This window comes from Meriones unguiculatus, chromosome 19 (genome assembly GCF_030254825.1).
Source record: "Meriones unguiculatus strain TT.TT164.6M chromosome 19, Bangor_MerUng_6.1, whole genome shotgun sequence".
NCBI classification, from domain to species: Eukaryota; Metazoa; Chordata; class Mammalia; order Rodentia; family Muridae; genus Meriones; species Meriones unguiculatus.
Genome location: NC_083366.1, coordinates 10,146,573 through 10,168,751, shown reverse-complemented (window position 1 = coordinate 10,168,751; position 22,179 = coordinate 10,146,573). Strand labels below are relative to the sequence as shown.

Genomic DNA, 22,179 nt, shown 5'->3' with positions numbered 1-22,179 from the left:
GTGAAATAATGCCTCATTTGTAGAAGGTTTCTGTTCTTGCCTCATTCTTTTTGACACATTTTATATCTCATTGTCTGTCTAGTGGCTTGTGGTTAAAAACTGAGTATTGTCAATAGGATATGTGCATTTCCTGGGTGTCTGAAATGTGCTGTTGTTCTCATAAGGGGTAAACATTCCTGGATTTGAAGAGTAAACTTCACCCCCTTCACAGGGTGCAGCTGCTAACATCTCTGCGGTGTTTATGTGACTTTCCAGTGTTGTTTAGTCCTCCATTTGGTGGGCAGCCAAGGCTCCAGGCAGAGACATAGTTCATTTTCTCTGCCGTTCACTGTCTTCTAGGAATTTCCTTATTTATCTCGATGTTCTCAGTTTCTGACTCTGTTTTCTAAAACATCCAGAAGGCATTTGTTTATGCCCTGTTTTTTGTCTCTGTTACAAACACTGGCAATTATCAGAGCAGCTGTTGTTATAATAGCTGGAATCAGCAACTCAGTAAAAAAGCCTGTAGGCCACATGGAATCCACTGCCTATCTTTTGGAATCAGTATTTATTGGAACACAATATATACTGTCCACTAATTTGTAAATTTTCTATGCTTAATCTTTCCTGAAAAAAGAAAATTATGTAGTTGGGATATGGTCCTGCATAGAGCAAAAGATAGACATCCAGCCCTTCACAGCAGAGTTCCTAACCTCTGAAACAGAATGTTACTGAATTTTTTCCTATATTTTTCTTCAAAAAGTGTAACTCGCTAATCCTGTAAAAGATAGGAACAATGTATTAGTTGTTGGCAGCTTCCACTGTACCAGCAGGAAAATGAAGGACTTGTTTCTGACTAAAAGAAAATAGTATGTTATGTCTTTTATTCAAAGTAAATTAAACAACAGAATAAATTGAAATAAGACAGTTTAGTAAATTTCATATTATGATGCTTTTTGTGTTTGGTTTGAAACATAAAGTCTCACTATTTTTGATAATAGAATGCTCAAGTTCCATCCATTTGCGTGCAAATTTCATGATTTCTTTGTTTTTTTTTTTATTTATTTTTATTAATTACAGTTTATTAACTTTGTATCCCAGCCCTCCCTCCCTCTTCTGCTATGCCTGTCCCCAAGTCCACTGATAGGGGAGGTTCTCCTCCCCTTCCATCTGAACATAGCTTATCAGGTCTCATCAGGGCTGGCTTCATTTTCTTCCTCTGTGGACTGGTAAGGCTACTCCCCCATCAGGCAGAGGTGATCAAAGAGCCAGTCCCTGAGTTCATGCCAGAGACAGTCCCTGTTCCCATTACTAGGAAACCCTCTTGGACACTGAGCTGCTATGGGCTACATCTGTGCAGGGGTTCTAGGTTATCTCCATGCATGGTCAATAGTACTCCATTGTGTAAATGTACCACAATTTCTGTATCTATTCCTCAGTTGAGGGACATCTAAGTTGTTCCCAGACACTATATATTGCAAATAAAGCTACCACAAACGTGGTTGAGCAAATGTCGTTGTTGTGTACTTGAGCATCTTTTGGATATATGCCTAGGAGTGGTACAGCTGGATATTAAGGTATCACTATTCCTAATTTTCTGAGAAAGTGCCAGATTGCTTTTCAAAGTGACTGTACAAGTTTACATTCCCACCAGCAATAGAGGAAGGTTCCTCTTTCTCCACATCCTCTCCAGCATGTGTTGTCACTTGCGTTTTTGATCTTAGCCATTCTGATGCCTGTAAGGTGAAATCTCAGGGTCATCCTCATTCAGAAGAGCAAACATGATTGACATCATAAGTGGGAGAAGACTGGGAACAGGACAGGACCCTACCACAGAGGGAGTCTGAAAGACTCTACTCAGCAGGGTATCGAAGCAGACGCTGAGACTTATAGCCAAACTTCGGGCAGAGTGCAAGGAATCTTATGAAAGAAGGGGAGGAAATAGAAAGACCTGGAGGGTACTGGAGCTCTACAAGGAGAGCAACAGAACCAACAAAATCTGGGCATAGAGGTCTTATCTGAGACTGATATTCCAGCTAAGGACCATGCATGGAGATAACCTAGAACCCCTGCTCAGATTCAGCAGCTCAGTCTCCAAAAGGGCATCCTAGTAAGGGGAATAGGGACTATCTATGACATGAACTCAGTGGCAGGCTCTTTGACCACCTCCCCCTGGGGGTGCAGCCTGGTAGGTTAGGGTCAGATTGTTGGAAAAGAGGACCCTCTCTATCAGTGGACTAGGGGAAGGGCATAAGGAGAGAAGAGGGAGTGAGGGTAGGATTGGGAAGAGATGAGGTGCAGGCTACCTCTGGGATACAAAGTGAATAAATTGTAAGAAATAAATTTAAAAAAAAGAATGCAGGACTGCCTTCTGAAGGGTAACTATCCTATACGTTATTATGTGCCTCTTTCTCAGATGACTCTGTGATCTTGTTACAGCAGTCCTCCACCAGAAAAGTGGGGTCCTATTTTTTTGCCATTGGCTGGATGGTGTTGATAAATGCTCCGTGGGAAATAGAAAAGAGACTACATGTACAAGTTTACACTCTGGCTTTGATTACCCCCAGTTCCCACACACAGCAAACATTTAATCACTACTTCATTGAAATTCTCATAGACATTTTACCAGCTTTTGATATCTGTATGTCTGCCCAGGAAACAAGTATTTTATGCCATGTTTTCTAGGAGATTTTTTTTTCCTCTGATTTTTGGTTAACTGTTTAATTACGATGTTTTTTTGAAGATTTTTATTTTGAGAGTTATCAGGTGTTTTCTTGTGTAAGGTTAGATGTTGTCTTAGTTTCCATTTGCCACAATAAAATACCCTGTCTGCCCCCCTCCCAAAAAAAAATCCCTCACAGAATGCTTACTGGCCAACCTAATCTAGACAATGCTTCATTGAAACTCACTTGGGATTGTGTAAAGTTGACGACTAAAACTATCTATGCTGGCTAGTTTATGTCAACTTGACATGAGTTAGAATCATTTCTGGAAGAGGGAATCTCAGCTGAGAAAATGCTGCCAACAGATTACTTGTGGGCAAGCTTGTGGTACATTTTCTTGAATGGTGATAGTTGAGCTTGGGACAAACTCACTGTGCTCTGTGCCAACCTTGAGCTAGTGGTCTTAGGTCTTTGAGAAAATAGGCTCAACAAGTCATGAGGAGAAAGCTAGTAAGCAGCAGCTCTCATTTATCACTTCCGTATCAGCTCTTGCCTCCAGATTCCTGTCATGTCTAAGTTTCTGCCATGAATTTATTCAGAGCTGGGCTGTGATGTTGGACTATAAGATGTGATATACCCTTTCCTTTCCAAGTTGCTTTAGGTCATAGAATTTTGTCACAGTAGTAGAAAGTCTAAGACACCATACATGTATGTGAGCACACACACACACACACAACACATATACACTCAGAGAAAGAGAGAGAGAAAAGAGAGGCATCAATTTAAGCTATAGGTTTCTACCCCTTGTTCCCAAATCTCATTTTTATATTATAATGTAATTTTTTATTAATTACAGTTTATTCACTTTGTATCCCATCTATAGCTTCCTCCCTTCTCCCCTCCCAATCCATCCCTTCCTACCCCTTCTCCACTCATGCCCCTCCTCCTGTCCACTGCTAGGGGAGGTCCTCCTCTCCTTCCTTCTGATTCTAGTCTATCAGGTCTCATCAGGAGTGGCTGCATTGTCATCTTCTGTGGCCTGGTAAGGCTGCTCTCCCCTCAAGGGGAGGTGATCAAAGAGCAGGCCAATCAGTTCATGTCAGAGACAGTCTCTGTTCCCATTACTATGGAACCCACTTGGACACTGAGCTGCCATGGGCTACATCTGTGCAGGAGTTCTAGGTTATCTCCATGAATAGTCCTTGGTTGGAGTATCAGTTTCAGAAAAGACCCCTATGCCCATAATTTTTGGTTCTGTTGCTTTCCTTGTGGAGCCCTGTCCTCTTCAGGTCTTACTATCTCCCACTTCTTTCATAAGATTCCATGCACTCTGCCCAAAGTCTGGATATAAGTCTCAGTATCTGCTTTGACACCCTGCAAGCTTTTCAGAGGCCTTCTATGGTAGGCTCCTGTCCTGTTCCCTGTTTTCTCCCTCTTCAGATGTCCATCCTCTTTGCCTTTCTGAATGGGGACTGAGCATCTTAGTCAGAGTCCTCCTTCTTGATTTGCTTCTTCAGGTATACAGATTTTAGTATGTTTGTCCTATATTATATATCTAATATCCACTTATGAGTGAGTATATACCCTGTGTGTCTTTCTCCTTCTGAGATATCTCATTCAGGATTATCTTTTCCAGTTCCCACCATTTACCTGCAAATTTCATGATTTCCTTTTATTTTTTTATTGCTGAATATAATTCCTTTGTGTAGATGTACCACAATTTCTGTATCCATTCTTCAATTGAGGGGCATCTGGGTTGTTTCCAGCTTCTGGCTATTACAAATAAAGCTGCTACCAACATGGTTGAGGAAATGTCTTTGCTGTATTCTTAAGCATCTTTTGGATATATGCCTAGAAGTAGTATAGCTGGTTCTTGAGGTAGCACTATTCCTATGTGTCTAAAAAAGTGCCAGATTGATTTCCAAAGTGGTTGTACAAGTTTACATTCCCACCAGCAGTGGAGAGGGTACTATAAAACCAGATACACTAAACCTGTTAGAAGAAAAAGTGGGAAAGAGCCTTGAACTCATTTGCACAGGAGACAACTTCCTGAACAAAACACCAACAGCACAGGCTCTAAGAGCCACAATCAATAAATGGGACCTCATGAAACTGAAATGCTTCTGTAAAGCAAAGGACACTCTCGTCAGAACAAAACAACTGCCTACAGATTGGTAAAGGATCTTCACCAACCCTATATCTGACAGAGGACTAATATCCAGAATATATAAAGAACTCAAGAAGTTAAACAACAATAAATCAAACAATCCCATTAAAAAGTGGCGTACAGAGCTAAACAGAGAATTCTCAATAGAGAAACATCGAATGGCAAAGAAACACTTAAATAAATGCTCAGTGTCCTTAGTCGCCAGGGAAATGCAAATCAAAACCACTCTGAGATTTTACCTTACACCCATCAGAATGGCTTAGATCAAAAACTCAAGTGACCATTACAAATAAAGCTGCTACACACATGGTTGAGCAGATGTCCTTGTTGTGTACTTGAGCGTCTTTTAGAAATATGCCTAGGAGTGGTATAGCTGGGTCTTGAGGAAGCACATTCCTAATTGTCTGAGGAAGCGCCAGATTGATTTCCAAAGTGGTTGTATAAATTTACATTCCTACCAGCAATGGAGGAGGGTTCCCCTTTCTCCACATCCTCTCCAACATGTGTTGCTACTTGAGTTATTCATCTTAGCCATTTTGATGGGTGTAAGATGAAATCTCAGGGTCGTTTTGATTTGCATTTCCCTGATGACTAAGGATTTTGAACATTTCTTTAACTGTTTCTCTGCCATTCGATATTCCTTTATTGAGAATTCTTTGTTTAATTTTAATCCACTTTTTAATTGGATTACTTGATTTGTTGCTGTTTAACTTCTTGAGTTCTTTATATATTCTGGGTATTAGCCCTCTTTCAGATAGAGGGTTGGTGAAGATTCTTTCCCAGTCTGTAGGCAGTCGTTTTGTTCTGTCGACAGTGTCCTTTGCTTTACAGAAGCTTTTTCAGTTTCATGAGGTCCCATTTATTGATTGTGGCTCTTAGAGCCTGTGCTGTTGGTGTTTTGTTCAGGAAGTTGTCTCCTGTGCAAAGGAGTTCAAGAAGAAGACAATGCAGCCACTCCTGATGAGACCTGGTAGACTAGGATCAGAGGGAAGGGGAGGAGGTCCTCCCTTATCAGTGGACTGAGAGAGGGAGATGGGTAGGGAAGATGGAGGGTGGAATTAGAAGAGGAGGACAGAGGGAGGTACAGGGGGGATACAAAGTGAATAAACTGTAATTAATAAAAATAAAAATAATTAAATAAAAAATAGTAAATCTTTAAAAAAATATTCAAGTGACAACACATGCTGAGAGGATGTGGAGAAATAATCTAAGTTTTTTTGTCCTTCATTAAAAGATCCATGGGCTTTAAAAATTCCAACACCTTAAAAAGTTCAAGTTCTCTTCACTCTCAGTTCCTATAAGATTCAAAACAATAAGGCAGAGAAAACATTCCCATTTCAAAGTGGAAGAACTAAGGCATTGCAGGGAATAATCACACTGAGTGAAAGCTGTAACCGTCACAGAAAACAGTGAATCCAATGGCTCTATGTTCTTCATGTGGTAGCCCTTCCCCTCAAGCTTTGCCATCTCAGCACCACACAGATTTCCATTTATGTACAGCTAGTTCCATTTCATACCCACAAACTCCTGGGGGATCTCCACTATGCTGAGGTCCTCGGCTGGCACTTACCATCAGAGCTTGACTCAGTTCCTGGTCAGGGTTTCTCTGCAGGGAGTCCAGCTGGCTTCAGAAGCTCTCCATGCTCCCTCAATCTTGATCTTTTATGTTTTCAAAATTAGTACTATGAAAACAGTGCCACCAAATTCTGCAGGTGATGTGTGTAACCTGGCCTCCCTTGACTTCAGCTGTATGAACTTATGGGTGTTGAGTCTGAAGAACATTCTCCTGTTATCTCAGGACAGAGCCCCAGCTTTCTCTTGAATGGCACCAATTTCTCTAAGTGTGTAGCTACTTGCTTTTTCTGCACTCTGCTTTTCTGAAAATTTAAGCTTAATCACACATATATCTTTTCTCAAAAAAAAAAAAAAACAACCTTTGTTTATTATCTTTAAATTGAACATCAGTCAGATTCTAATGACAGGGAAATACTACAGCCATATTCCTGCGAAAATTGCACATGAATGGTTCCCTGCTCAATTTCTCATGAAGGTCCATCTTTGCTTCGAAGCTGTATGAGGCCAGCCATATTTTTGTTCACTATCCTTCTTTCCTGTAATATTATTATCATCCTTGCTCCTACTAGAACAGTCAATTAAGCTTTAATTACTGAATGTAATGAATGTCTTAGCTCAAAGTTCTAAAGTCTCCATATTTATCTCACATAATGTTTCCAAAAGCAAAAAGCCACATGGGCAGGTTTATCGCAACAATGGTATTACAATTTCCGTCTTAGATGCACTTCCTGTTACTCCATTTCACCTCCTGATCATTACTGGTTCCACTTTGGTGTGTTTATTTCTTGCAATGCTTTGGTTCTTCCATTTTGAAATGAGAATGTCTTCTCTGTCCTATTCTTTGGAAGTTTATAGGAACTCAGAGTTAAGAGAATTTGAACTTCTAAGGTATTGGTATTTTAAAAGCCCCCGGGGCTTTTAAAGCTGGACACTATAGTATGCTTACATCATAAGATAAAAATGAGACTTTGGGGACAAAGGGTAGAAAGCGACAGCCTAAAGTAATACTGTAATACCGTAATACCTCTCTTTCTCTCTCTGCCCCTGGTGTGTGTGTGTGTGTGCCTGTGTGTGTCTGTGTGTCTCTGTGTGTGTATTTTGGTGAATACTGTATTCTGTATTACTTAAACTCTAGCAACAGGCACACGTATGCTCAGAACCAAGACCTTCATGACATCAGAAACACTGAGTTTTTAAAAATTCCTCTTAGTCACTACATATTCACAAACTTTTTACTGGTGTCAAATACACCCCTTCCCCCTTCCCCCTTTCAGTTCTGTTATACAGTCTTCTATGGAACCATAACTCACAATTTAATAAGAGTCTGGGCATTTGAAAGCCATTAATTTGTTTAAAAAATGGTTGTGTGGACATAATAACAATTTCATTTTCCACTTATGATATGTGAAGACTAGGTGGAGTGATTCAACAATGAAATAGCCGGCATGTACTGGGCCAGAAAGCTCCAGAATTTCACTTAGTAGCAATGGTGTAGGGAAGAATGGTCATTTTAAGCAATATTTAATAACAGTACTAAGCTTCACAGAAGACTTGAGAAACCTTCAAATCATTTCATGATAAAATCCTATAAGTTAAAACTTCCCAGACATTTAAATAAAAGTTCACATATTAAGTAAATCACAGATAGTCCATTTATTGATAAATATTGGTATAAGAGCACATAAGTATTTTGGGGTTGTTTCATTGCTTCTTTTGTATTTCTTAATGTGTATATCTTTACTCCCTTTTTCATAGTGCTGATATGCTAGGGTATTAAGCATAAAAAAGACTAATCCTGGAAATATTCTTTTACTGAGTGTAATTTAGACAAATTCATACAAGAGTCTTACATCTTAAAAACTGCCTTAACCCATACCTTCGGTGTTCGTTAGCTTTCTTTTACTATAGCAGGGTATTTGATAAAAACAACTTAAAAGAAGGGAATATATAGTGATTCATGGCTTAAAAACAAAACTGGTTTCATGAGTCTCAGTCCGTGGTAGTCAAGGCAGAGCAGCATGGCAGGGAGCACGTACATGGTCACAGTGGACCAAAGATGCTCATCTCAGAGAGGAAGCATCAACAGCGCGTATTTTTCAGTCCTGAACGCCTTATGACTCACCTCTTCCAACTAGTCCCCACTTCTCAAAGTTCCATCATCTCATTTCCCAGTGCTCACTAAGCTCTAAATTCATAACTAAGTTATTCCACTGAAGAGGCCTCAGACTCCTATCACCTCCCCAAAGCTCTACTTTTAAACATAGGTGCCTCATGCCTCAGAACATTACCTTTATGTAAATATTTCTGATCCAAATTCCATCACACCCCCTCCTGAAGGCAGAATACAAAGTTGCTTATTTCATTATCAGAAACTTATGAGGAACATAAACATGAGCGACTCCTGTTGTTGGCTGCTTATCTGAAGTGAGCAAGGTACTGAAAGATAGTCCACTTACTGATTTCTAATTCTCACTAAGACCATAAGGAGAGCTATCTTATTGTGCAGAGTTTATGTTCAGGCAAGTTAAATGCCTGCTCAGAGGGAAATATCTTGGAAATGATGAGGCTAGAGGCCAAACCCCAGCAAATCTTTTGTAGACAATTACGTTTCCAGCCCCTTGGACAGCCACTGGCATGTCTGGCAAGCCTGAGCACTCGATAAATATGTGGCCACTCAATGAACTCATCTGTGTTTTTCTTCATCTCCTCCTGTCAGCCCTTCTACTACCAAACAGAGGATGGTAAAGCCCACGATGAGAGTGATTTGAATAAGGCTACTTTAATAAGCTTACTTTCTACAGTATCAAGCAACACTACCTAGGATAGCAAGCGGCAGGAACGTAAAAACGTTCCAAGGAGACCTTGTCTTCAAATGTGCAGAATTACATTTTCCCATGCTGCCTCAAACATCTTCCTAATAATCTGGCCTCTCGAGTATTTTATATCTTTAGTGAATTTCTAAAGATAAGACCATGAAGTCCGTCGCTTATGGAAAATGAACACTGTTAATTTAATTATTTCTACCAATTCTTTTTTGAACCTGGGTCTATGAAAGGAAAGGCATGCTTTAAAATTAGCTATAAGGTTATTAAAATATGTTGACATGAAACTTAACTAACTTACAAAGAGGGAATAAATTTGAGCCAAAACTTTTCTAAGTGGTGAGTTGGGCTCCAGGCCAGGTTTGTTTCTGTTATTTATGGTCTGTGTATTTGTGTGTTTTCCTTTTATTCTTTTTTCAGTGTACTTAGTGATTTAGGGCCTCATCTTTCCCAACTGAAGATAATTTTTTATAAGGAGATCAGAATATTTGTTATATCATTATATTTAAAAATAATCAAGCATATTCTTAGAGATTTGGTCAGTTTGATGTTTTCAATAATTTATACTCATGTGTCAATAGATATCATTACAAGGCCCATTAAGTCAGAATTAGAACACAGGACTTTTCCAGGTGAAAGTCACAGAACTTAACTATGCCATAAAACATTATACTTGTAGAAAATAATTACATAGCTGTAAAATATGGACATTGTCAAACTCTGTTATGTTTTATCACTTTTTCTTTCTGTATATGATGGACTTTTTTCTCCTAGAAATGCCACAGATGGTTGGTACCTGTATGCTGACAGTTCAAATGGGAAGTTTGGTGACCTGGCTGATATTCTCACTCCTGTCATCTCACTCACGGGACCAAGGTGTACTTTGGTGTTCTGGACATATATGAACGGTGCCACAGTGGGTTCTCTCCAGGTACCGTACAATAAATACTGTTTTTGAAATTTTCTCTATCAAAATGCACAGAGCATAATTTTTAGTGTAGTTAAACGAGTGGAAACTTCATTAGCATCACAATGACACGCTGTAGGAAAAGCTGTCTCAGAGCTGAACATTTGTGGCTGGAAGGAGATTTTCTTTTCTGCAGTGTATGATTATTTCCCGTCCTGAGTTTGAAGCTCTTGCGTGATACTGTTGTACGTCGGAGCATCCCATGTTGATTTCAGCATCAATGGACATGATATGCAGGCTTCTGCAATGCTACATTCTGGCGTCTTGTCTGGCACGGTAGTAATACTACATTTTCCATTAGAATTTTTTCAACTTGTTTCTTTAAGAAAAAAGAAGCCCTTAAATAATGAAGCTCAATAAGTGTTTCACGGATTTCAATTACTTCATTATGCTTATTAATTAGAGATCCTATTTTTGGTTAGTTGCACACTGTAGCTTTTACAATAAGTCTTATTACACACCTCACAATGCCCTTCGTTTCTCTAGTGCCTTTCACATGAACATTTATTACGATTCCCTAGACTTTGAGGATGTCAGTATGTTAAAGTTCTACAATCAAGTCATTTTGTAAAATGTTCTACAGGTTAAATTTGCCCTGTGTATCTTCTGGTGTGGTTTCATCTCACGTCATATTGTACCATTACGTGCTATTGGTTTATGGTTATTGGCCTTGTTTCTTTGTCTAGTTTATAGTAATGAGTATTTTTATCTTTATACTCAGGGTCTTGCAAGGTTTATATCTGACGCATTTTTACTGACCAGTCTTTCACTCCAGTAGTATATATATATGTGTTATTTAACTCTATTATTAAGTCTATATTTAAGTGTTATTTAACTCTATTATTTTGTCTATATTTCTAGTTTCCTTTACTGTTTTAAATAAAAATATTCTCAAGTCTTTGTATCAACTATTTTATATTTGTATAAAATAGATTATAAAAATGATATTTATATTTATTTATTTATATTTATACTTATACTGGTTTAAATAATACATGCCTATGTTTTTCAATGTGTGGGTCTATTACATTATTGTTTCTTGGATACCTAGATTTCCTTACATTTACTCATAAGATAGCCTAAGAATCTATCTACATCTCTTTGACAGGCTTCAACATTTTTAGGCATTTTCTTTTTCCTTTCTTTCATTCTTTTCTTTCTTTTTTTTTTTTTTCTTGCCAAAGTAGTCAATTGAAGCCTTTTTTGTCCAGACGAATATCTGGAATTCACTACTTCTGGCTCATGTCTTATTTCTTTTCCATGACCAAAATACAAATAGAAATCTGAGAAAGGCTCCAGACAGCCACGCCCACCCCAAGTCCTGCCTCTATCTTTGGATGTTCTCTGATATAGAATAGCATGTAAGATTGCTTGTTGAATATGCCATGGATCCATGTCAATCTTGAAGCATCGCCATTATGTTATACTAATTTTCATTGCTTATTTGTTATTTTCCAGGTAGCCATGTCTCAACACTAACTTTCAAATGCCTGACTTGGTTACAATGAATAGTTTTAAAATAATCCTGGTAGAAGCAATATGTAGATAAAGGATATTTTCTTAAATACTGTTTATTTGTCTTGCTAAGAACCCTGTTTTTTCATATTTTCAACAGACGAACTGAACTACTTGCCGTCTACCCCCCCCCCAAAAGAAGGAAGCAGGCTGTGGCAAGCCAGACAACTTCTTTCCCAATAGTTCACTGAATTTTTAAAGTTTATTTTTGTAATGAGTATAAATGCCTCACATGTTAGGACTGTTTAATTCAAGAATTTGTCTGGAAATGTCAAAACTTTTTCCCCAAAAATTTGTGTAAACATATCTTACTTTAAATTGATATTGTTAGAATCTTTTTAATAGAAAATTTAGGTTGGCTTTGTAAGATTCAACTTATTTATGGAAGCTAAGTCTTCTTTTTAATGGTGGAAGACTTCCTCGTTTTACTGTCACCATCAAATCTTTGTTTTTTGAATATTTAAAATAATGTTTTAATTTAAATATATTTTGATTATATCTTTCCCCTCTCCTAAGTTTGTCCAGATCCTTTCCTCCTCCTTACCCACTCAACTTTAAGTTCATTATCAAAAACAAACAAACAAGCAAACAAACAAAGAAACTAATACAATAACAAAACACCCAAAACCTAGAAGGCAAAATACATCATCCTAAAAGAAAAAAAAATAATCAAAACCACCAAACTGTGCCCAAAGTATGCACATGCACAGCAAGCTATGGAGTCCATTATTTGGTGGAGGAACTCCTGGATGTGAGTCCTATCTGGAGTGGTTGGCATGCCCAGTGCCAGTAAAGAAAACTCACTTTCCCTCTACCAATAGGTATCAATGGCAGTGCTGCTGTTAACCTTAGTGGCTAGGTTTACATTTATTTATCCATACATTTTTTGTTCTAAATATAACAAAATAATATATAGTAGAATGAAACAAAAACTATCCCATTGAAGTCAGATATGAAAGACCAACAGAAGGAAAAGAGCCCAAGAGAAAAGCTCCACTCATTCACACACTCAGGAACCCCATAAAAAGCCTGAGCTGGAATTCACTACATGAGGCGGGCTAATCTTCTAACTAGCAGTATCTGAAAGTGTGTTTGTGTGCATACGTGCATGCACTTGTTTAATAACCTAAAATTGCCTAGACAATATTATGAAGTTATGATTTACATTTGCTTTATGTTGGTATAAAACTAGTTTTAGGGGCTTGGTCTATATTCAGTAGGTAGAATCTATGCCATGGGAAACACAGGAACTGAGGAGGGACCCCCAGAGGCCATGTGAGAAAGCCTGTGGTTGGCAGCTCTCCTATAGCACCAGCTCTGGGCATGACCAGTCAATCCAGTTAAATCATGGTCTGGGAGTTCTCTGAGAGACCCTATCTCAAAACAAGGGTGAAGAGTAGGAAGAACGCCACAGGCGTCTCCACATGTACGCTTTTTGATTTTACTGTGTTGAAGTAGATACTCATAGACCAAGATTTGATGCCATTTTTCTAGGAATATTTTACTCTGATAACTTCAGTTGTATACAATAAATTTATGTGAATTTAATCCCAAAGCATGGCACTATTAATTTACTTTATATTTATTTATTATTATTGTTCATGTGTATGGTGTGTGAGTGCAAGTGCCTGTATGTGGACATCAGATAGCAACTTTCAGGACTTGCTCATCTCCCTTTGCCCTGAGCACCAGCAATCAAAATATGTCATTCTTGTGGAACAAATACTTTTATCCCTTTAGCCATCTCACTAGCCTGTTACTTTGCTTTTTAAAAGTTAAAATTATAAATTTTATCTAAATAGTTATTCAATTGTAGAAGTTCAAATTTAAAAGTAATGTTACAAAAAATAAAATATCTTAGTTATTTTAACAGAGGAATGGTACTAAAGTTCCTAATGATATTATTGATTCTCTCCTCTCGTTCTCTCTCTTATATGTTTGTATGTGTGCAAATGTGTGTATATGTGTGCACATGCATGTTTGTTTTTGCTTTTGTTTTGAGCTAAATCCTTACTATATCGTCAATGGTAGCCTCAATCTTTTTCTGTAGTCTAGATCTGCCTGCCTCAGTCTCTTTGGTACTGGAATGACAGATATTCACCAGCATATATGATGAGTTACTCTCTTGGTGGCTTATCTTGCGTCATTCTAAAATTAGAGCCACAGTAATTGTAGTATTTATATAAAGAGAGTAATCCAAGTTCTCATTCACAGAGAGTACAGTACTATGCTTTCACTATAACAAAGACGTTAGTTAACCTATAAAGGGGAAGGTTTATTTGGGATTGTGCTTTGAAGTCTACTGTTGTACCAGCATCAATGCTTTGGGGGCATGTGGTAAGGTAACACATCATAGAAAGACTTCATGGCAGACTAAAACTCTTTGTAACCTGAATAGAAAAAAGAATAAAAGTGCTGCTGAGTCCCACAATCTTCATTAAGGTCACAAAACCAGTGACTGAAAAGGTCCTGCTGGGATGACCCTCAAGGTTTCACATCTTCCCAATGCTACACTTAGGATCCAATTTCTCATGTTCTTTTAGGGGATAGTAAAGTACAAACTACAGCAAGTACAATAACCTTTGTTGAGTTCAAGACCCTTGAGTGGGGGTCTCATAGAGTGTGGGTAGTGTTCGCACATAACACTCATGAGTACTGTTGTTTTCAGCTTGTATTATGACAGAGCTGTCTACTAAAACCAATTAGATAAAGAAGGCATTCTTAAAGGCGTGTTCTAGTAAGTAATTTAATACTTTTCCTTTCAATCATGCATATATACTTAATATATAAAATATTAACTGCTGCCACATTTTTCATAAAGCCGGTAGGATTGAATTTCTAATAAAATGGTGCCTGGATACCTTGGGATGTGATTGACAAACACACACACCATTATCATCACACAGAGCTTGCGAGATTCCCCCTGGGGCACAGTAGTCACCATAGAAAACAAAGATATCTAATGAAAACAATGTCTCAGATTTTTCTCTCAGGGAATACATGTAGGTATTAAAAACCTAAAAATCCCACATGTTTAAAGCTTCAATATTTAAAAACCTACTACTTGATTTGTCTCTGCAGGTACTCATCAAGAAAGACAACATGATTTCCAAAGTGTGGGCTCAAAGTGGACAACAAGGGCCACAGTGGAAGAAAGCCGAAGTGTTTTTGGGCATCCATTCACATGTGGAGGTCTGTGATCCAAGAGATTTTGTAAAGAAAGAGCTTTGTTTTATCTTGAATACTAATTTCTTTTACTCTCTCATTATCTCATGTCTTCCCATTTCCAATTTGACATATTGTGTGAATGTAGAATATTTATCACCCCATATGGCATTTTCCATAAAGAATTTACCATTTTAGAAAGTCATAACTTCTCCCAATTAGACAGTTACACTTCTCGGCACACTTAATTTGGGTGATATCCATCTCTTCTCAGCAAGCTTCTCACACTGAAAGAATACCTCCCCCAATTCTGAGATTAGACTTTTTTTTTTCAATGAATTGGCAAGAATGTTTTATTTCCTGAAAACCTGCATGCAAGGGTCAAAACATTTTACAAAATGGCGACTCTAGACAAAGGCATGCAGGCCACGGTAGGTAATCCAAAACTGCATCAGTGGCTGGCTGGTGAGATGGCTCCATGGTTAAGAACATGGCTGCTCTTCCAAAGGTCCTGAGTTCAATTCCCAGCAACCACATGGTGGCTCATGACCATCTATGCTGGGATCTGATGCCCTCTTCTGGCATGTAGGCATACGTGCAGACAGAACACTACTACATTTAAAAAATATGTAAATAAGTAGGAAATTTTAGCAGGACCACATCTTTAATCCCAGCACTTAGGAGGCAGAGATAGGCAGATCCCTGTGAGTTAGAGGTCAGCCAGGTCTACAAAGTAAGTCCAGGACAGTCAAGGACACACAGAGAAACTTTGTCTCAAAACAAACAAACAAAAACAAAAATTTGAATTTTAAAGGATATAGTATAGTTATTTCAAATGTGACTTCAAGAGTCATCTTCGAAACTTTATTTAATGATTGAACCTTCTTGTACTGAATAGATTTATGTAATTAAAACATTTTAGAAGTACTTGCTGATATACATGTCCTTTATTTAGATCTTAGCATGTATGAAGTAACATATATCCAACAATTAAAGAAATTTCAAGTAGTACAAAGATTACAATATTAAAAATGAGTATCACAATGTGATAAGATATTTGAGTTGGTTTCCACTTTGTGGGACTTATTAAGACTTAGAATCTGTAGTTTAGAAGGGAACTGAGTTTAAAGATAAATGTTGGTTATTAAGAAAAATGAAGAAAGAACCCCTATCATTTATGTAGAGGAACATTCTTTTCTTTCTTTTAATTATGTGGAGTTGAGTTTCAGAAGTTTGAAAATTGCAATAAGATAATTGTTAATTATTCCTTTTTCTGTCCTGTTTGTATAGCACAGGAAGGCAAGGTGGTTGTGCATACAAAGCAAATATCTCTATGATCCTTCCTGTGCTAGAGCAGCTTCTTTCAACAATGGCCACTCTACCTGACCCATATGTATAAGGGCTTGATACTACAGTATGCCCAGTTCTTGCTATGTTATGTTGAATAAATGCCTTTTATTTATTGCCCTCTTTGACTACCTAGTTTCTTTATTAGGCATTTGGAGATAGTTTAGTATATGAGCAGGAAGTTCAACCTAAAGAAAGAAATGTTTGAGAAATAAACTAATGACTTTACATATAAGACTCATTGTTAGAAGGAGGATATTCAACTTCAGGAGATGCTCAATGGAGACAAAAAGCATCTCAGCAAAGACAGTTAAATGGGTCTGCTTCTGTCAGCATAGGTTTTCATGCCAGCTAGACTATTCCTCATCAATTCTGTGCATATAGAATATTAAGATGGAAAAACGTATTCAAATGATATAAAGTGATATTTCAGCATATAGGAACATGAATATAGTTTTTCCAAGATTCAAAAGTTTTGCACCAAAACAAAGGTTTTATATCTTGAAATTTGGCTAAAAGGTGTGATCTCTAGTAACAATGCATTGAGCATCTACTGTGCAGAATACACTGAGAAGGTAAGTGATGAGCAAGCATGTTGTTCGTAAGCCACCGGTCATACGGTTCCTTCCTCTGTAGACTCAGAACGATGAGATGAGTCTATGCAACCTTGACTTACACATGAAAGCAGCACTGAGAAGTCTGCAGATTCTTATTTTGGAGAGTTCTATATTTAAACACGATGTTTTATTGTAATAACCAGAGCCATCATACACACACACACACACACACACACACACACACACTTATACAGGCATACAAACAACAATTCAAACATCCATATGTGTGTGCACTAAAGACTGTTATGTATCTTAAAAAATTGACTCATTTATACTTGACAGCAATCTAGTCCTATATATAACATAATGGTACATCTTCAGTCTATAAATTAGAACACAGACGTTCATGCTTGGAATTCCTGCTTTCGTGTGTGTATGTGTGTGTGTGTGTGTGTGTGTGTGTGTGTGTGTGTGTGTGTGTGTGTCTGAGGAGGAAGAAATCTTGTATTGGATTTGATTGCTGACACAGGGAGTTGGAGAATGACTCCTGCCTGTGGTCTAAGCACTGTATGCTCACTTTACCTATGTTAGGTAGTACTGTTGCTTTTCTCATATTCTCAGGCAATGAGCATAGTACAGATTTTAACTGTTATGGGTTCTGCTTAGATCCAACATAACTCAAGTACCAGGTCAATACAGATGGCAAAAAATTGTTGTAACAAGCCTCTACTGACTGATGAGGTCCACAGAATGAACAGATGTGGGAGCTGAACTGTGACCTTGGAGGGAAGTTGTGCAGCATACTGAAAAGATGAAACCATAAGACAAGTGGAAATGGGTGGTTTGTAGCACTGTCCAGTCATGTTTTGACAGAAGGAGACAAGCAAGCGGTTCCCCACCAATCGGGATAGGAGTTGATTCCTGGGCCTGGGAGCATGAACTCCTTTGACCTTCTCAGCAGATGGAGAAGCTGTCCTTGAGATAGCTGGAATCAGAGCCTCTTTATAACAGAAGCTGTTCAGCTCTTGACGAGTCCCCAGCTCTTCTAGGGCCTGGGACCTGGAAACTAAGTTTCTTCCTTTGATTAAAAAGATTTAAAACCAAGACGGCAGTATTTAGAACCAGTTTCTTTTGCTTGTTCCCGACATAAAGATGCTCAGTCTTTCAAAGCCGTTATCATCATGAAGGTCACCTTCACTATGGGGTATCTGCTCTGAGAGCCAAACTAGACGGGCTTGCATGTCATGTTCGTGTTCTGAACTTCTTGACAGCATAATGCTAATGGTCTCTTTCCTTTTATCCCTTTAGATTGTCTTTAGGGCAAAACGTGGTGTCAGTTACATAGGAGACGTGGCGGTGGATGATGTTTCCTTTCAAGATTGCTCCCCGTTACTTGGCACAAACAGGAAGTGCACTGCTGATGAGTTCATGTGCGCTAACAGGCACTGCATTGCAAAGGACAAGCTGTGCGACTTTGTGAATGACTGCGCAGATAATTCAGATGAATCCACGTTCATCTGTGGTAAGCAAAGTGCTTACTTGGCGTTCATCATTGAGACATAAATTTTATTTCAGTGGCAGATGCAACCACAGTGATTTAGCTGTTTAAATGGTCTCCTTTCCCCTTCTCAGTACTTAATTTTAAACACAATTTACAGAAAACTGATGGATAGCTTCTTCTTTTTTTTTTAATGAAGGTATATGGTAATTGGAATTAAATTGGAAAGTAGGTAAGGAAACAGCTATTTACCATATGAAACAATGTGTTAGTAAAAAAGAGGCCAACCTGCCACCACAGTCAGTTTATATGGACTGATAAGCGTGTACATTTTGATTGATTTTTAAAAAGCTAACATTTTTTAACATGACAAATCAAGTGTGATATGTCGATAAAGAAAGCAAAATAATGTTCTGAAAATGCATTAAAATAACAAAGTATTCTACAACAATAGATTCAGATTAACTCTGTAGAGCTGTTGTTTGGGTTCAACTCATACTAGACAGTACCTATTAAAAAGCCCTTAGCTAAATGGGCCATATGTGTTCATTCAGGTAATCCTGTACCATGTGTGACTCGGTCCAAGCTTGCTTCATTTCACTGGAAATGAGGTGAATATAGATTGTCAAAATGAAGGCTTATAGGGCTTTCAACTGTTATCAGTTCTGAGCTAGAATGTTATAGTTAGGTATTATCTGCTTCTTGAAACCAAACCTGTACTTTTAATAACAACTTTAGAATGAGAACTGAGTCTTATATAGAACTTTTTAAAATATCCGTTAATTCCTCATCTCCACCTGCTCCTCATGTAAACCCTACAGGTCAATGGGACAAATATCATTAGTGCCTATTATAAGTGAGGCTACCAACAGGATTCATTTGGGTTTCATCTAAGTAGATCCTAGCACCCAAGTACTTTGTTTTATAATTTATTGCTCTGCTTAAGCTACCAAATGACTACATTCAAAACTGAATCTTTCAGGTAAGTTACTGAGCTGGGGGATGGCCTGCTTTGTAAAGTTTGTGCCATCCAAACGTGAGGACTCCAGTCTGGATGCATGCATGCATGCATGTAAAAGCCTGTAAATAACAAAGGCCTGGTAACCCAGCACTGGGGGTGCAGGCAGTGGGTCCTTGGAGCTCACTGGTCAGACAGCCTAGCCTGATAGTGAGCTCATGAGGAAGCACTGTAAATGAGGAAAAACGGTGACTGAGGAAGACGGCAAACAGTGGCTGAATTTTAGCCTCTCCACTCATGCACACGCATGCAGGCATCCTTCTCGGCAAATATGTACACACTCACATGAACAGGCACATACATGGTGCACACACATGCATCTACAAAGGTAGCTATTTGTTATCTCAATGTGTAAAAAGGACATAAATGTACATAAACAAAGCATAAGCATTCATCTAATCTCCAATGCTGTGTTTATTAATATGTAACTATTAATATTTATCTTTTGCTTTTCAATATTTTCTGCTCAAATTTAGGTAAATTTTGAATCAAATGATTCTATAGTTTCCTTATGGCATTTTCATTTAAATAAAATGTTAATTTATCAAGTTCTTAGTTAAATAGAGCAGGTATGATTTTGAAAATCACCTGCAATGTAACTTTTGTCACTTTAAAAGATATAATTTAATGCATTTTCAGTACTCAACACATCGCTTTACTGCTATTGTTTTCTAACGGCATTCATGCTTTAATATTATTTTAGGATTTTGGCACTTTTGAAATTTGGTAATGTATTAAATGGCATGTGTTGAAAACTCCCTCTCTCTTTAAAATTCTTTTATGTGAAACAGCTGTGAGGAAGGGTTAACCCCTCTTAGAGGTTCTCACTTCTCTCTTCTTCCTCCCTTCCCCTCTCCTCTCTTCTCTTCTCCACTCCCTCCATCCCTCCCATACTCATGGCAGCTGTGATTACAAGCACTAAAGGTGTGTGTTCTGCAGGACTGTCCTCAAACTCTCGAGGTAGCTGAGACAGGCTTTAAAATTGTGATCCTCCTTCCTCACCGCTCTAGTGATGACTGTATTGGCCTGCCTTTCAGAATATGTTTTGGAGATGATCACATTACTACATGTCTTGAAATTTTTAGTAGGCCTGTGTATATCAGAATACAGGATTGTGGAAGTTAAATTTATTCCAGAGACTACACAGGAAAAAAAAAAAAGGGAAATGTCTTCAATTCTTTAGTGCAAATGACCAATATAAACTTAAAATGATCTCGAAAGTAACCACATTTGACCTGGTTCTAACTTCAGAAGTAGGAGCCTCTTTTCCATAGCCTTGTTTATTTTTATTATACACTCTGAATATTCTAGCGTATCCACAGTCTACTGGTCTTGAATGTTACATTTTAATTACAGTGGCTAGAACTTTCTGGAAGACTTATGTGTGTTGTTACTATTCTGCATATGCTATAAACTTTGATGTTCTAATTAGATCTGGAAGAACAGGAAGAGACAATTAAAAGAATCACCATAACAACTAATTTCAGAAGTTTGGCTGGCAACCAATTAAGAGTTTGAGCTTAAAATCTACCTTTTTGTTAAGAATTCTAAATAAACCTTGAACATGTATCACAGCTAAAGAAAATTACAGCTCCTGAAGCATTGTCTTTAGTTAGATGTACATCATTTACAATAACACAGAGAATGATGAGACCAACTTGGGGCATGTACTGTGTCTGCTCTTGGAACAGAAAATAACACATTAAAATACAAACTTACTTGTTACCTTAATTTGATGTAACTTCATATAACTGTGAAATCACAAACTGTCAGAAAAATGAAAATCACTTATTGCGTTAGCATTTGAATAACATTTCTAAAATACTGGAAATAGTCCCCAAACTGATTGGTATATCGAAAATCTGTAATTCCTTAATTTAATATAAAGAGGTTGAAAACAATTATTGTTTTGAGTCCTTATTTTTTTATTGTATTTCATCAATCATTTCAGATAGATGATTGCTGAGAGACTAGAATGAAATTTGCTATGTAGTCAAGGTTGTTACTAAATTCAGGATTCTTCTTTCTCAAACACTACAAAAGTGCTGGCAGTTTAGGCATGAAACACTTTCCTGGGCCTTCTTTTAATATTTAATTAGAAATATATTGTTGGTATTTAATAGGTAGTAGAGCAGGCATTTTCAAAATACTTGAGTTCGGTCATGCGTAAGTAAATGTATGGCACTATTGAGCAGCTTCAGATTCCTCTTCATTTTAAACATGCAGAGAATATGCTTAGAAAGACAACGGAAATTATGTATTGCAACATTAAACTAATATCAAAACTTTATGTATGTTAAAGACACCTTAATATATGTTTAGAAATCACCTGGACGAAGTAGATAAGAAGTTTTCCATTGGATAGGATTTGAAAGATATTTTAATAACCTAAACCTTTTCCTCAAAAAACAAAATAAAATTAGAAAATGTTTTTGAGTCAAAGAGTCACATAACAAAACTTATGGTCCTTGTAAAGGTAATACTTAGGTAATTTGAAAAGACTGGTAATTTTTTTTTTTTTATAACTCAGCTAAAGTATCAAGAAAAATAGGAAAAAAATCAAGGGGTAAAGACAATTTTACCAATGTTTATGAAACAATTACATGTCATTCAATGTATGAGTTCCATAAGTATGAACAGCAAATAAAACAAAAAGTTTTTTCATAGGCATATACCACATATTTCTGTTAAATAGAAAGTATTCTGTGTATGCAGGTAAGTGCACAGACACATATCATTGCACACAGATGCATACAGAAGCATGTGTGCAAGCTTGTAAATTAGCATGGGACAGGATCTCAGTGAATCTTGGAGCAGTGACATGGCTTGTTTTCATTTGAAATGTGTCTGTGTTACAGCAGACTCTCATTGTGGTCTGAATTTAAATTTTCCAAATTACCAATGAT

The 22,179-nt window shown here is 37.6% G+C and overlaps 1 protein-coding gene across 1 annotated transcript in view; it reads left to right on the top strand.

The window, feature by feature from the left end:
* Malrd1 (MAM and LDL receptor class A domain containing 1) overlaps positions 1-22,179 on the top strand; it is a 744,773-nt gene that overhangs the window by 323,532 nt on the left and 399,062 nt on the right. The window contains exons 22-24 of the mRNA XM_060372547.1: positions 9,981-10,137; positions 14,770-14,880; positions 18,066-18,279. Coding sequence (XP_060228530.1) covers positions 9,981-10,137; positions 14,770-14,880; positions 18,066-18,279 — 482 coding nt within the window. The remainder of the gene's footprint in view (positions 1-9,980; positions 10,138-14,769; positions 14,881-18,065; positions 18,280-22,179) is intronic.